Source organism: Zosterops lateralis (assembly GCF_965231275.1).
Source record: "Zosterops lateralis genome assembly, chromosome: 3".
NCBI lineage: Eukaryota > Metazoa > Chordata > Aves > Passeriformes > Zosteropidae > Zosterops > Zosterops lateralis.
Window position 1 is genome coordinate 55,008,571 of NC_139764.1, and position 17,173 is coordinate 55,025,743.

Sequence of the window (17,173 nt, forward strand, 5' to 3'; positions counted from 1 at the left end):
AAGCTACAGACAATATAATGTAGAATAACTGATGACTTTAGGCATCAAACAAGTCAAAAGATTGCATTCTGTTAGCACTTTGTCAGCTCCAGAGCATCTGAAACACAACTGAAAATAAAGGAGATATTTCTGGCATTATTATAATTTACACATTGTGAAATATTAAAAATGTGAACCAGAAGATAATGCTGGAGGTCAAAAATGTCTTAATTCTTACTCATTTTTTCTAGTTGCTTGGTAAGCTGCTAGAAAAGCATTCCCTTTTGCTTGGCAATAACCTTCAGAGATCTTCATAAAGCAGTTCTACACACTTTGGACATTCTTCTCATGTTGTATGTTCTTTGTGAGGCTATCTAGAATTTTTTTCCTTATTATTACACATTTGTCTGAAGTTGTAACACACCTAAAATAAGCCAATTAATTAGTCATGATGGCTTCTTTTCAGCTGCACACTCATTTTCAAATGAATTTATTGAAGTAAAGGATTTACAGCATATGGACTCACAGACTTCTCATGAGTTAAACTGGCATCCATATGTACAGCTTTCAGTAGAGAACTCCAGAGTAATATTTACAATGTAAATAACAATTTTTATTACGTAAGAAACAAATATATCACAACTTTCACTTCACAACATATTTGTTCTGGTTTGATGACTAAAGTCATCTCTTTGAAATACTATGTGGAACTCAAAAATAGCTTGTTCTTGTCATAGACTTTACCAGGTGTCCTTCAAGGGTCCTGAAAAGCAAAGGAGAGATGTGCTTTAGAAGTCACTTTTGCAAGCAGTTGCATCATGAGGTGTATAAGGGCAGTCAGCATGAGTAACACTTGCTCTAAAACAATTGCTGTGCTTGGGACTGGCAGGCTGAGATGTTGTTGTTCACAGGAGTTTGGTGGGAATTACAGTCAGAAAAGACCGTGGGATGAGAAAAGAAAGGTTGAAGGACTAGAGAAAAATGTTACTGCAGATTAGCCTACAGCACAGAACTGCTCACTTTGAAAAAAACCTGTATCCTTGAAATGGATACACAAATTCAGGTGCTCATTCCACACTACATTAGCAACTGGGCACTGCAATAAAATGACAAGTAACAGTCAATGCTGATTCACCTACAGGCAGATCTGCCTCATCAGTAAAGTCAATAAAAACGCAAAGCACTGAAAACATTTTCAGGAGGACATCTGCGACCTGCTGCACCACTACTCTTTCTCCTTTAGTTAATGCCAGAACTTCGAAAAGGTGCAAAATCCAAGAGCAGATATTTTTTTCATTAATCTTGTCTGGAAAGAACATTTCTTTCTAAAATCATGTTGTTTACAAACTATTTAATTCCTCAATGCATAAGCAGTTTATGTCCTTTCTAACCTTCAGGAATTATAGAGGAACTGCCACATTGATGGAAAGGAAAGGAGCATTTTCTCATTTTATTTCAGTCTTGAAAAGAAACAACGGCAGGGGGATGGGTGGTTGGGGATGATACAAGAAAACACATTTCTCCAAATTTTATCTTCAAGAATAGCCTTTGAATCTTTTTTCTTACTTTTTGAGACACAGCTGAATCCCAAAAACTATCCTATCATCAATTTCATAATACACTTTCAACAATGCCAAGCCAAATTCATTTCTACCTTACCCTTTCAATCTTATGTTCCTGCAAATGTTGATGTAGAAGGGTTTACGTTTCAGTAAACCAAAGGAAAAATAATTGTGAATTACTTTAGAAAAAATAGTAGCAGCTAAATGGAAAACAGTAACTGCAAGATTTGCATGTCAAGTACTTTCTTAATGCATAAGGTTCATCTTGCTGATGCTCTTAGTTCTAGGGGCAACCCCTTTCTAATGAAAAAGATGCTAAAGGAAATCTGCAGCATTTTTTTTAATTAAAAGAAATATCCTCAAGTTTGTTCTCTGAAGAAATAATGATCTTTATAATTAAAAATGAGTCACTTCTGGTTTTATGCTGCAGTGCACACTGGTTGAAACACCCAAGTGAGTTAGGTGCGTTATGAACAGTGCCATTTAATTAGGATTTTTCAACAGCAGCAATCATGGGATAACTTAAAGCTTATTATTAAAATTATCATTTTATTCAGACACAATCTCTGTAGAAACATAAAGCTGTTCATGGAACATGACTCCCTTTCCTAGAGTATTCTGATTTTCTTATAGGCCACACTTCATGTACAATTAATCTCATTTTATGGGTCAAGTCAAGTAACAAATAGCAAGACAAAAGACCATCTCAGCATACCAGTGGGAGGTGGCTCAACAGCTCATCTACAGAATCGTAGTTTTCTGAAAAGGATGGTTCAAGAAGTTCTGCTTCATCTCGAAGTTTAGCAGGATTTAGCTCTTCCTGGCTGTTGTGGGTCAGAAACAAGTTTTATTGCTCTCAGAAGAAAAAGCAAAGAAAGCAAAGCCTTCTTCTAACTATAGCTCCTTCACATTTTCTTACACTTAAACCAAACTGTTACAGAACATACGAAATAGCATGCTTAATGAGACATGATATTTAAAAACAGTTGTCTAAACTAGTGAATATACAAATGGAATACAAGGTCTACAAAGCGTATGCTGGCACATCTCACCTAAACTGATTAGGACATACAGTCCTTCAGGGATTTTCAACTTCTCATTTCATGTGTTTACAGAGAGACAAATTTTCAACTTATTTCTTTATAAAATTGTTGTTCATGTTTCCATAGCTCTGTGGATTTTTGCCTTAAAAAGATTTTTTTCTAAATAAAAACAATTTAAGAATCTGTCAGAAGAGTTTTAAAATTGCCAGGTGCCATGTCCTCTCTAATCTTCTATTCTAATCTGATTGTGGTGTCTGTGCCAGTCGGAAAAAAATGTTTTGCTTGTCCTCTCTGTATACATACATGGATGTAAGCCTTTTCTGTCTAAATGCCATAGAAGTAAGGAAAGAATACATGTGTCCTTTCTTGTAGTACCTTCTTTTTCCAGTTAAAACTGAGTTTAAGTATTTCTTCACAGCCATCTGCTTTCGAAAGCGGCTGTAGTTGTCGGTGAAGACAGCATCAGAGTGGCGTTTGACAGGACTGTCCTGGGAGCTGGCAATACAACAATTACAAAGGAAAAATTAAAATATGATATCTGTTTAAAAAAAATACCATTAAATGAGTGAAATAAGCTTTATTATATTGATTAGCCTAATAAAATAAAATTTTCATTTTAGCTTTCATTTCCATCTATGACTTTGGATCTTTCCTCTGCTGACAAGAAGCCACTGCTTCCACGGCTTATTATGTATTTTAAGAACAAAGATCAAATTCCAAAGATTGTTATTCAGTCTTTTGGGACACACCTTCCACTGTCTGTCTTCTCAATTTTGCCAGGGCCTATGCAATTAGGACACATAGTCAATTATTTCTAGAGTCCTTGTCCCAAGATTTCTGCAAGATCAAGTGGTTAAGTGTGGATTTCATGACTCTCTCATGCCTGTTCTCACACCCCAGGCTGCACCTTCTAATAAACAGATTTTTTTTCTAATTTCTATCATTTGTGTGAATATATTTCAGTACAATGCCAAGGTACAACCTGGTTTAAGTAGCAATAAGTTCTTAGAGGACCTCATTGCTGTTCACATTGAACACAGTGGAAGTGGAGTCTGCCACTGAGGAAAGTTAAGAGTGCAGCATCACATAAGTAGCTACAAATGCTTGGTCTAAGGTTTCAGAAGACAAAACACACCTTGTGAAAGCCAGACCTGGAGACCTTTTCTTCGTGCACAATCTTGGGAAATGTCAGGGTGTTCTATTTTAAATGGTCTATGTTAGTTTACAGCCTATGAGAAACTGGAACTGTATGTTCTGGAACAAAGGTAGCACTGACATAAACAGTGGGTCTAATTTTTACTCAGCTTTTGAGCATATGAAGTAGGCATATAGTGGTATTGTCACAATGGCTCACAGTTGCTGCTTATGGATTTGAAAACATGAAGAGTATACAGTGATCTTATGCAGCACCCTATGTGCTTTAGTTTATTAACATATTGGTCTGGAAATTGCACCCAGACTCCTAGTCTATGAATTTGCCTCATTCTTTCTTGAATTCTGCTGAAATACAGATCTCACAAACACCTGTCAACATGTTCTACAGCAGGAAAAAACTACACATTTTCAGTATAAACCAATCATTTCTTGATTTTATTCTGTATTTCCCTGTTGTTAAGTGCTGAGTAATCAATCACTTTGTATTTACTTCTGCCACTCATCCACCAAGCTAGTAAAAACACTACCAAAAATAAGAATTAGCAATTCAGCATGATAATCATTATATTTCCAGTACACATTATCCATGCTTTGTGCAGTGTCTGTTCCTCTACCTCGCACAGCTGTGTCAGGAGTAAACAGTAATATACTCATTTTGTAATATCACTAAATACTTATATAGGATTTTCAGCTCCCCCTTAATTATATAAGCTTTTCTTCCAGTATCTCTAAAGCACAGAAAGGAGACCTTGGATACAGAAGAGTAAAAAAATTGCCAATAAAGCCAACTAGGAAAAAGAAATCTACCTAATGTAAGTGTCACCTCACCTAACTCGTTTTCTAATAAGCGAATGTAGATATCTCTTCACAGCAAGTTTAGCCAAAAGATGGCTGTAGACACTGGTGAAAATTCCATCAGCATTCCTTGCATTTCTGAAATGGACAATAAATAAACTCTACAATACAGCCTGGGTTCATGTAATTTTGATAATGTTCATTTCGTAAACATACTGCTTTCCTTAATTTAAGTATTGTACATCTTAAAGGGAACTAATTTCTTAAAATAACTTCCAGATTTTCACAGTATTCTTTTTACTCCTTCCTGGAAAGTTAATACATTCATCATGCCAGAATGTAACAATCAACATTTCTGCTGACATCCTTACTGCTACCACTATTCAAGCAGCGGCTGTGGGATTTTCTTCTGTAATTGAGTCTTCCTTTCCTAATTCTCAGTTTGAAAAGGTGAATGATCTTTTGGCAGAAATCAAGTAGTCCATCATCTTTGTATTTATGATAATAAAGAAACTCACCTATCAATAATTCTGGACAGATCGAAATAGAATTTCTCATTTTCAGGTACTGTGTTCTGCAAAATATCTGATTCTGACTTTAATGACCCACGGGCTTGGTCAGGTTCACTGGCTCCAGCAAATGGCATTCTGTTTCCCAATCTGTTGGAGAAAGAAACCATGTAAAGTACAGCTGGCTGAGGACATGCCACACTTTACTAGAGTTAACATTCTGGTTTGCATCAAATGCACATCTACCTACTTTAGTCAGCAAGGCAATTTAAAGAAATCTGGATAATTAAAAAATAACTTTTCAGGTAGAATCCATGCTTAATTTTACATTAATTGACACAACAGATCCTTCTCTCAAATTCACATTTTTCTAGATAAATGTTGTCACTGAACGCGATTTATTCCAGTGCATAATGTATGACAGTCACAGCACAAGTGACAACCATGAAGCTTTTCCTAACAACTGCGTTTTGGATAAATGATGAATGAAATTAACAGCCTCTACCCAGCAAAGTGAAAACTGTTCCTGTGAAGTACTTAATTCCCAGTTAAGATAGAAGGTGTGCATTGAAATGCAGAATGAAACAGTTCCTAGGCCTTCTCCAAAGAAAGCAAATACACCAAGAACTTCAAACTAAATAAAAAGTTCAGTCACGTATCTCTACATGTTTTTATTCTCTCGTGTTAGAAGTTAAAAAAATCTCCACATTTAATCTCTTAAAATATATGATGGCAATTGCTCTGCATAAACTGATGTACAGTTACTTCACATTTTCGTAAACTGCGGTTTCTTATGAAGTGTCGTATTTTATCAAGGGCAGTCTGACTGCACAGCAGTCGTTTGGCATCTTTCCTCCTGGCTGCTCTGATATTCTGTGGCAGACAAGAGGCTCCCATCGTTGTAGGAAACCCCTGTGTGTGATGGCATGCAAAAAATCACACACTAAAGCTAAGAGAGACATGCCCTTGTAAATTTAAAGTCACTTTTAGGATAATTTAGATCTCTGATTCATGTAAGTCTTCTGTCTGGTTAAAAAAAAAAAAAAAGGTGCCAAATTGCTGTGTAAAATGAAATGCTCAATCGCACCTTTTGGATCACCGCGCTTTTTTGCCTGCCTTTCCTTGGTCCTCCTACACTTTATGTTTCTCTCCCCGAAATGCAAACCGTACCGTTCTGCCATCTGGTTTAACGGAGCTGGACCACCAACTCCAACCAGCCGAGGGATGCAGAGGTACAAAACCTCCCCTCCGCTCTGTCCCCGGGGCTCACCGTGCCCCGCATCCCGTCCTCCCCCTGCGCACTCCGCGGCCAGGGCACCCCAGCCCGTGGGGCAGCGGGGCTGCGTCCGCCTCGGGAGGTGCGTGTCCCGCATCCCAGGGGCTTTACACGGGCGGGGCTCGGCCGGCACCGCCCGGGACCGCAGCACCCGCCCGACAAACACCCGACGGGAAGCGCCGCTCCTTGCGAGGGCGCACCGGAGGACCGGCGCTTCTCACAGCCCCATCGGGCACCGGCGGGCGGAGGGGCTGGAGCGCGGAGCGGAGCAGAGCGCGGCCTTACCGCGGCACGGGAGGGAAGGCGGCGCCCCGCGGGGGCAGCGCCCGCGCCCGCCAGCAGAGGGCGCTGAGGAGGGCGAGGGCGAGGAGGAGCGGGGAGGCGCCGCGGTGCTCCATGGCCGCCACCTGCGGAGGGAAGAGCGCACCGTCACCCTCCGACCGGCCCGCCCGCACCGCCCGCCCCACCGGGGCTTCGCCTCGGGCCGCCGAGCCACTGCCCCGGCCCCGCTCCCAACCCCGGTCCCCGTCCCGAGAGACGCCGCCGGCCAGCAAGGTCTCGATAGCAGGGGAGCTGCCGGCGGTCACGGGGAGCGGCATCCCCGGAGGCGACTCCACCGACCAGCGGTGCCCGGGGCTCAGCCACTTCAGCGGTAGGGGAGGCTCCCGCCCCGGCTGCCCTGGGCTTTCAGAGCCTCTCCCCGCTCCCCGACGGCCGGGATGTCTCCCCTGCGGGTCTGGGAGAGGAGAAGAGGAGCGAGGGTGCGGGACGGGCACACGCTCCTCCGCTGGGAAGTTGCCGCCGCGGCGGGGAGAAAGTTACTCACGGAGCCGCGAGTCCGTCGGTGCGTGTGGCTGTGCGGAGCGGAGCGGTGCTGGGGCAGGGTGCCCTGCTCCGCTGCGCGGCTGCCGGGGCGGCGGCACAGGAGGAGGAGGAGGAGGATGAAGAGGAGGGCTCCGTCTCGCCGCACGCTCTGAGCTGCCCGCCGCGCCACCGCGTTTTATAGCGTTTACACGTTTCTGCTTCCGAAGGAGCAATCACGTTACTGGAGAGACGTCACCCTTCCCAAGGGGACGGTCGCTTTGTTCAGGACAGTCAGAGACTTATATTTAACACATGAGCAGTCGCGTACCTCTTCCCCCTCCCCCCCCCGGCCCCCCCGGCCATTATTTGATTTATGTTAATGACATAGTTTTGGAGGAGCGGAGCCCCGTCGGAGGGGTGATTCCGCCTCGCCAGGCGGGAGAGCGGGCGGCCGTCGGGCTCTGCGGGGACAGGCCACCCCGCGCATCCCTGCCCGCACCCGGGATGGCCGGAGCCAAGGGGGCTGCGCTTTCCAGGGCCCTCCGCTCCCTTCCTGCACACTCCCGTGCTTCCCTGAGGAGCCCCTGCCGCGCCTCGGGGTTGCTCCCTTTCCCTCGCTCTCCGGCAGTGTTTCCACGCTAAGCTGGTCCCGCTTCGTCCCTGCCACATGCCAGTCCCTGACGGTTCTTCCCGCCCGAGGTGCGCGGGAACTTGGTCTGGAAAACAGAATTTTCCTACGGGTTTTAGTTTGTGTCGGGGTGTTTTCTACTCTTCGCTATTTTGTTTACGCTGCCTACGTGTTCGTGGAGCACGGATTAAGGCTCCCATCCCAGAGCCGCTTGGCTCATCCAGGCACGGCGGCGCTTGTGATGGTGCTGTGGATCCCAGCGTGGCTGGAGTGTATCTTAAACCCCCCTGAGCAGGAGAGGCATTAGCTCTGCCTTCTAAGGTGTCTTAAGCCCAAACCTCGGGAATGCCACAGAAAGGGAGAATCGCTTTCCAGCATTTGGCTTTTCTCCTTCGAATTTTCCCTGCCTCAGAGAGGTCTGTGGTCAGCAGGGAAAGGCCCAGGGCAGTGGGCGTGGGGCCGGCAGGACAGCGCTGCCCCAGCCAGCGCCTCTTCAGGGTCGCACCGTGTCTTTTCGGTGCCTGCCCTCCCTGAAATATTTGCCAAAGAATCGCAGAAGAATTTCAGCTGTAAAGGTCATTATCCTCTCTTTTTTTTTTTTATTTTTTTTTCTCCCTCTTTTTTCCCCCCCTTTAGCTTTTGTGCCTCTAATCCTCCTACTCGCTCAGTAACGATTGTACCAAATCCATACAGACGATTTCCCCATTTCTTCTTACTTCTAATAAGTTTTTCTGTTTCATGTTTCACTAAAGGTTAGGCAGGCTCAATGCCGAAGATTCTGCGATGCTTAATCACATTTTCTAATTCAGTTACATAAAGAATAAGTGAATTAGATTAAAAATGCCTGGAAATTTGTTTCTCGGATGACAGCTGTGACTAAAACCAGAGTTCCTGCAGTAGTCTAATTTCAGGAAATTTTCCCCTTGTTACTACATAACTAGGGGTCGAAGGAGCTATTCTGCTCCGGAATGGCAGGATGAGCATCAATGGCACCGTATTCCCCTCACCTCAGGAATATCCCGGCTCGGGAAGCACAGGCATTGTGCGCGACCTGGGGAAGTGCAGTGGGCTTCACTCAACTACTTGCGAGAGGAGAGAGGAAAGGGAAAGCCATCTCCTGGGTGGCGTGGGGACGCGTGCCTGGGGCACTGCCAAGTCTCCGGTTGCCCGCTCTCCTGGCCTGGGGCGGCCAACGGCGAGGGGAGGCGGCACCGGGACCCCTCGGGCAGGGCGGGCTGAGGGGGCCGCGGCTGCCCCCGCTCCTCAGCCCCAGTTCCCAGCCCCGCTCCTCAGCCCCAGTTCCCAGCCCCGCTCCTCAGCCCCAGTTCCCAGCCCCGCTCCTCAGCCCCAGTTCCCAGTCCCTCTCCTCAGCCCCAGTTCCCAGTCCCTCTCCTCAGCCCCAGTTCCCAGCCCCTCAGCCCCTCTCCTCAGCCCCAGCTCCCAGCCCCTCTCCTCAGCCCCAGTTCCCAGCCCCAGTTCCCAGCCCCTCTCCTCCTCCTCAGTGCCGCTCCCGCCGAGGGCGCCGCTGCGGGAAGAGCCAAACGCTGCTGGCAGCAGGAAGCGGGGAAGAAAGAAGTTTCCTTCCAGCGCCGGCAAGGCCGAGTTAGCGCAGCCTGTAGAGGGGGTCTCGCAGGAGTCCTGCGGACTGCGGTCCCCGGGAGGGAGGAGGGGAGCAGCCGATTCAGTCTAAGGGATCTGTCAAAAGCAAGTCTGCTCTCAGTTGCTGTGTATGTGCAGTATAGGTGGCTGCGTGCTCTATATACATATATAGATGTATACAGAGTAAAAATTGGAGAATCGCTGACAAATCAGGGCTTTCTTACCATGCTATACCATTTGGGACACCCTTGCATACCGTACCTGTGAATGTGGTTTGCTGTAACTTTGTTTCCCTTCTTTGCAGGTAGTACACCAGGTCGGGCAACAAGCTGTCGGCCTGGCTAAAGTGGCCTCAGAACCTCTCTAGGGATGAGAGTATTGATAAACCTCTCTAGAGCTCCCTTAACCATCTGAGAAATCTGTAGTGCATCTACACTTACACATCTTACAATACCATCTATTTTCCATATTCTATAGGGAAGAAACTGAGTCATAGGGAGATCAAGTGGTTCCTCTTGTTTACTCAGGAAGTCTCCAGTGGAGCTTTGAATTGACCCCAAATGCCCCAGACACTCTTCAGTTGCCCTAACAATTGCCTGCATTTCCCTTCAGCATCCTGTTTCAAGCCACCATCTCCTCCTCTTGAAGACAAACTGGGGAAGAGATGCCTCCTCCCCATTCCCCTTAGTCCTTCCTTGCATTTCTCGAGAGGATTTTCATTGAAGGAGGCTGGTTTGGGATGACTGACAAGGGTTTGGGATGGCAATCCATCTTTTCCAATTTTTTTCCCTCCTGAAGCTGAAGGATACACTACTGTTTACACATTTGAATAAGTTTTGATAAGACTAAGTCATTAAAAGAAAATAATTCTTTATAAAGAGACAAATGGAGAAAAGACCTTTTCCACTGATGTCCTAAGTGAGTCCTCTAAGATCTAGGCAGATTAACCCTTTTTGGATGGTAGCTCCCACTGTTTTGTACTGGCAAAAACTGTGCACTTTCAGGAAAGTGTCACTTGGGAGAAAATAGTGCTTGGAAGCTTCTCAAGGATAATAATTAAACACAGGCAACTCCTGGGAAATCAAGTACTTTTCATTGTTTTTTACAGGAATCCTGATGCATAGCACCCTCACATTTACTGAACCTTATATCTTTATTTTATGTATTATCAAATATCTTTTGGTTACTCTTCATTTTTGCTTCAATGTCTTCTTTAATGTTCCACTTAATAAAGAAAAAAAAAAAAAAAAGGTTACAATTACAAAATTGTAATATTTAGGAGTGATGGAAAAGACAACATGGATCAAGGACCAGAAGTTTTCTGAAAGTTTGTGCAATGTATATAGATCAAGTATTACCTAAAATAGCTAAATCATCTGGAGTAAGAAAATTGGGAGGTCTAAGGTTTGTTAGTTAGATTTACTTACTATTTTTAGCATGTAAAACTGTTCTGAAATTGATGTGCTAAAAATCTCTTAAAGCTAAATCCTGAGATGAGAGAAATCTGCTTAGTTCCATGAAGGACCTGCTTAGCATTTACCAAATTTATCATGTAATTGTATTTTAGAAAGAGAATTGCATCAGAAATAGAATTAACATTTTGTTTGGCCGAAAAAGAAAGATAAAAATACTAAGAGACTTGTTTTAGGACTTTCATATTCTATCAGAAAAGGAAACTTCTACTGACTCATGAGCTCTCTCTTACGAATCATTGGGTTAGCAGAATGTCCCCTGTGCATTACAGCTCATGTTGCTGTGGACGAGTTCAGAAACTCTGCCTTTGATCCCACAGCCATAGCATATTGATCCATGAGTTTTTAGAGCTTATAGAGCAGATTGATGGTGCACTACTATCCAGCAGCTAACAGAACAGCTTTTTCAGCTTTCACAAAAGAGGTAACAGATGATGAAAATTCAAGAAACTGTATATGAAGAATAAAAAATGCAACTAAAATTTGATAAACTAACCTGCCCTTTTCTAATTATATAACGGCACGATTAGCATATTTTCCAATATCTGCTTTCAGCATCGTGTTGCACTGCTGGATCCCACTCTCCCATAAATATTCATACTCCTCAGTATCACCTGGTTTGAAAAAATGGATAAAATGCTGAAATGAAAATGCTGAAGCTTTTTCTGGCTTCACTTTCTTTGCAGCTGTCTCTGAATGCTTTTTTAGAAGAAATAAGGAGAAAATCATCAGTTTGTTCTTTTAGGTAAGTTTTATTACAGAAGTACAATCCACATTCTACCATACTTTTAGCCTGACTGAGTTCTGAAGACTCAGAAATGTGATGGCAAGCAGAATAAAACACAGACAATATCTTTAAATTAAAAACTCACAATTTGGCTTCTGCAACAGAAACATTCAGGAGAATGGTGCTTGTCTCCTCAGATCCCAGGCTGTGGGAGGGTCACACAGGTGGAACAGGGGGCCTTCATGTCTTCTCCCACCCTTTTTGGGTCATGCTTTCATGTCAAAAGTGTGGGTCCTCAGAGCAGTATTACCAACTGAAGCAAACTCCTGCAACGTGTAAATCGTATTAACAAACATTATACTGTTTATACCACTTGAACAAGTTCCTCCTGTTTCAGGTGGTACCTTTGCCTTATTAATCTGTGTGGGTTAAAATTTTTCAAAACCAGTTTTCAAAACCACTGGAACATTTGGATTATGCCCATGACTCCCAAACAGTCTTCCACCGCTTGCATTCATATGTCTGGGTATGTCACCTGCATCCATGTCACAGACCTGCTTGATTAAAACTTCTGAGTAGATGCAATGATGAGCAACAGGCATGTGAGACAGCTGCTGACTCCTGTGATATTTCCAAGGGTCTTTCCCCCGTTCCTGGGATGTTATTTGGGAAAACTAATAATGTGTTTTCATACCCAAAATGCAATCTCAGCTTCTCTCAAAGACTCCAAAGCAGTTTGGGATAGGCATTTTGTTCTCCATATGCTTATGTTGTCTGGTATGTGTGTGGACTACTGCTTCATGTCCATCTGGTTCATGATATGCAGCTGTCATAGAAGTGTCAGTCCAAATTCCTTCTCATTCTTTAGCACTGATGTGATGATTTTGCCATCCCCCTCTCACTATCAGACACATGTATTCTACACTCACACCTCAGGAGGATCCATGGCTACACAAGCTTTAACAGGAGCTTTAATATATCTGGTTTTTGTTCAAAGCAATTTCCTTCTAATGTTTCACCTGACTTGTCTAAAGGATTCCATTTACCTTAAAGCCCAGAAAAACACATGGTAATCCAAAGTTTGTCAGGAAGCAAAATAATTTCTGATTTGGTTGTGTTGTGTTCTTTGTTTTGAACAAGCTCTCTGAAATATGTCCTATTTCTACCAGCACAGTTATAATCTTCAAACTAAGCGAAGGATCAAATGATTCTTTCATCACCGGGTATGTTTCCCTCTTCTGCAGCTCCTCCAACCCAATCTTCTTCTCTGCAAATCTAAAATAACCTCTGCATATGACAAGAATGTGTATTTTAGATGTCATAACATTCAGTCTGAATTTCTCATTCATTTTCACCCAGCTCTTTTCTTCATGGTTTTGGAAATACAAAATTGGATTTTCTATGGTGAACCTTTGAAAAATCACTTTATTTTTTTATGGTGTTCTTACATGTGTAAATATCTGTAAGCTAATATCTAATTGTCTAAAGAGATACTAAGAACACTCTTTCAAACCCATGTCCCTATTTTCCCCATGCTCTGAGGCCCGTTGCCTGTCCTATAAGATGGGATCTTATGGAAGTCCTTTTGTCTCTACCTGCACAAAAGAAATGCAGAACAGAAATAACCTCCAAAACCCATTTGGGTTAGCTGTTAAAAGTAAAACCCATAAACAGTGCCATATGGAGTTCAAAATTTAGAAGTCTGTGACCAAACCTACCTTGGGTGCCTGATCTCACTGTGATTCACTATTGACACTCTCCTTATGTAGTCTGCAAGTTTATCGGGATCTTGGGGAATCCAAGTTTCCTTTGGAAACTAACAATACTAATGACTAGGAGTGCATCTGCAAATGCAGGCAAGCTGCTGGAAGTCTTTTTGCTTCCTTACCTACTTCCTATACTGCAAAAGAGCCCATGAAGTATGAGAGGATTTAGCCCGTTTACACATTTGTAACCATATGATAGGAATTTTTCATGGGTTGTAAATGTAACATCTGTGCCGAAAACACTGGTATACTTCCCCAGTTTTGCATAGATCCTTTTTCCTGTGTATAATACAAGATGCTGGTTCTTGGCTGCGTGGCCAAACTCTTTTTGTCTTCTCCAGTGAATACTGCCACTATTGCACTGTCTGGAAGCTTGTGAGAGCAGACATACCAGCTCAGGATATAAAAAAAACCACGTCAGTCGGGCTGGAAGGCTCATCTTAAGATGCTAATTATGCCAGGATAACTTTATCCCTTGAACTGACCTAATCATCACAAGTTCTTTATTTACCAAGCTGAAAAAAGAAACCATCTAAAAGCTAGAGCAGAAACAAGCTAAAAATGCTTCAGTCTCAAGCAATTACCACTATTGTCTTCATGGAAAAAGAGCTGAGAGAGGTTTTCTAAAACTGTCCATGTGTATAAAGGGCATAGTGTAACGTGCTGTCTCTTAGCACTACTCTAAGCCTAATGTACATTATTATGGCTGTGGAAATCTATATTCACATTTAGTTGCCACACAGAAGCCATACAAAGTATCAACCTGTTAGTTTATCATCCTTAATAAATGATATCATTTGAACCTGACTGGTTTTGAAAGAATTTCTGTAGTCTTCATGGACAAGAGAGGTACAGTTTCAACTTAGTTTGTCATTTAGTTCAACTCCACGGGTCACCCGAACAAACAATAACTGCTACATCTTGTTTAATTGGCTTCCTGGCCAATACATCAATGGCTAATTACCCTTTCCATCTTACATGAAGCATTGAGAGTGTTCCAGTAAACATAGCACCACAGTCAATATATTCCCCTTTATTAAGTCCACGTGAATAGATCCAGTACTAAGTTACTAAGAGATTTTGGGAAATGACTATTATCACAAAGATAAAAGACACTAGTAGGCACAGCAACACCTCTGATAGTCATTCTGTGTGCTTTCATCATGTATGTGTATAATTATATTCTACAGTTTGTTTGCATTTTTGAATGTGACTAATGAATTAAAGTGATTTCTGCAGAAATAAGTGAAACATTCAGTACCAGAATCAACTCTATTGAATATCAATATTAAAATGTTGCTAATTGTTGGACTTAAGCCATGGACCTTAGCACCTTGAAATTTGGTAAACTTTCTGCTCAAATTGTAATAAAGCATGGATTCATAAATTTTTAATGTAGATTTGAATCTTGCTCCTGGTGACTCCATGTCAATCATGTGGTTACTTAATAGCTGCACAGTAAAAAAAACCTGTGTAACTATTTTCCAGCATGTAACTACAGGATTTTCAAGTATTATTTCATGTAGTAGATCATTATTCTGTACACTTCCAGCAGTCCAAGTCACAGGGGTTTTTTTTTTGTTTGTTTGTTTTTGTCTGCTCTGAGATATTATCTAGTCTAATAGAAAAATTTTCCACAGATGTGAAGTCACACAATGTCACAATAGAAAATTATATCCCACACGCATAACACTAGATGTGAAAAGGAAGGAAAAGGTCATCTCTTGCAGGTATTCTTCCTGGTTTATTTTCAGAGATGCTCTCAGGTTGCTTCTAGTAGCTTCAGTTTGGAAAGAGGGGGGAGGATCTTTCAGGATGGTTAGAAGATCATCCAGGCAGGGCTTCTTTGTCTATTGACATTACTCAATAACTGTTATAATTTTGAACACTGGGTTCAAAGACCTTTGGAGTGAAATGGTAGCAGAATAATTGGCTCAAGGAGGTTTACCCTTTTCTTAGATCTTGAAACAAATATGTTGAATAGTATAGCTTGCTTTTTAAGACAAAATGTAGTTTAAACTGAAGCTGAATCCACCGTCCTATCTTAGCCTCTATTCCCTTATGCACATTGCTCCCTCCAGAATTTCATGGCTCAGAAAGCTCATCCTCAGCACAACTTGTGGTTTAGATGTCTGTGACTGCACAAGGTCAAGGATCAGCTTCTCCCAAGCAGAAACAAGGGCTGTATCTCCCAACTTGACTACCACCAGCTGGCTAGGAAAAACTTAATGATTGTCAGCTTGAAAGCTGAAGAGCGTAGTAATGTGCAGTGTAGTCATATTTTAGCTACCTACTATGTGCAGTGCCTAGTAAATAACTCTGCTTACTAATAAAATTGCATACAATTAATGCAGAATTTGTGCACACAGTAAAAGATAGCCGAACAAGATTGTCTTAATAGATAAAAGGTTACAGGGTCACTCAGAAATGCACAGCATGTACAGATTTAAGAGCATGAAAATAAGCCAGAAACTGGAGTAATTAAAAAAATTCCAGACCCTTTTTTGCCTTGTCCTCTGGAAAGCTCCAGACAAAGCTGAACCCAAAGGGACATGTCTCAGGGTCTATCAGAATAATGCACTTTGTCAATTCCTCATACTGTCTAGAGGCAGTAAAGATTAAAAACAATCTTTTCACAAGCCTCTAAGAGATTGTCCTGCTGGGGACAGTTTGTCTTCTGACAGTCTTGATTACAAGCAGGGTCATTGTAATATTTGCTTCAACAGTCAGAGGAAAGACTGGCTGTCTGATGCTAGAGCTGTCTTTGCTCTCCTTTGCTTTCCAAATCCACCTCTAAAATGCCCCTCCAGAAGTGATCTTTATCAGTGAGACTCTAGAAAAATTTCTCTTTAGTCTTTCTTGCTGTCATCCAATTTCATAGGCACATCATCCAGAGAGATGAAGATAATGCAAAAACCTCTGTGGAACAACAGAACTACCAAGACTCAAACCAAGCTGTAATTCAGAGGTTCCTAACCCTGCTCTCACATCAAATAATAGAAAGGAATGGACAAGCATTGATTCACCATGTCCTTGATTGTCAGCCTCTCATGTGTCTCCATAAGGATGTAAGGATCACCATTATATCCCTACAGAACTTTTTACGTGCTCAGAGGGAGACTGGGCAGGTGAGATGAGGAGAGTAGTCATTTGTTTTCACAGGGAAGAAATTTTCAAGAAAAAGTAATCATTTGACAGATGAAAATTTTGTTCCTGAATTAGCATCAAACTAGTTCTTAAACTAGAATGATGTGCTTTTAATCAGAAATTATATTCTGATTCAACAGAGTTATTAAATATATGAGTAATCTCACTGCAGCCAATAATAGAGCAATATAGATTAAACTAGCAGCAGTCAGCCAGAGCATTTGGAAGGTTAAGAGTAGATTGTGAACAAGTTTTTTCTGAATTTGGCTTGTGCAGCAAGGCCCTCAGTCGTGTGTCTAGCATATGGTATTTGCAAACCCTTAATATAATACAGTATATTTCTTATTTTCCTTTAATTCACTATTGTGGTTTAACCCAGTCAGCAATCAAACCTGACTCAGCCCCTCACTCACTCCTGAAGCAGCAGGATCAGGGAGAAAATCTGAAGAGTAAAAGGTAGAAAACTCATGGGTTGAGATAAATAATAGTTTAATAGGAAAAGCAGAAACTGCGCATACAAGCAAAGCAAAACAGGGAATTAATCCACTGCTTCCCATGGACAGGCAGGTGTCCAGGAGAACAGGGCCCCATCACAGATAAAAGTTACTTGGGAAGACAGACCATCACTCCAAACCTCCTCCTTTCCTCCTTCCTTCCCCCAGTTTATACATTCTGAGTATGGTGTAATGCGATCTGGAATACACCTTTGGT

The 17,173-nt window shown here is 42.4% G+C and overlaps 1 protein-coding gene across 2 annotated transcripts; it reads right to left on the bottom strand.

Moving 5' to 3' along the window:
• Positions 1 to 570: 570 nt before the first annotated feature.
• Positions 571 to 6,717, bottom strand: VIP (vasoactive intestinal peptide; the record flags this gene model as incomplete). Of its 2 annotated transcripts, XM_083858300.1 has the most annotated exons (6): positions 571 to 742; positions 2,257 to 2,365; positions 2,960 to 3,079; positions 4,568 to 4,672; positions 5,053 to 5,193; positions 6,605 to 6,717. In XM_083858300.1, the coding sequence occupies 6 exons, from the start codon at positions 6,715 to 6,717 to the stop codon at positions 734 to 736; spliced, it is 597 nt and encodes a 198-aa protein (XP_083714426.1). In that variant the 3' UTR covers positions 571 to 733. The 2 variants fall into 2 exon arrangements, with proteins under 2 accessions (XP_083714426.1, XP_083714427.1); XM_083858301.1 differs by lacking the exon at positions 4,568 to 4,672.
• Between the last annotated feature and the right edge of the window lie 10,456 nt (positions 6,718 to 17,173).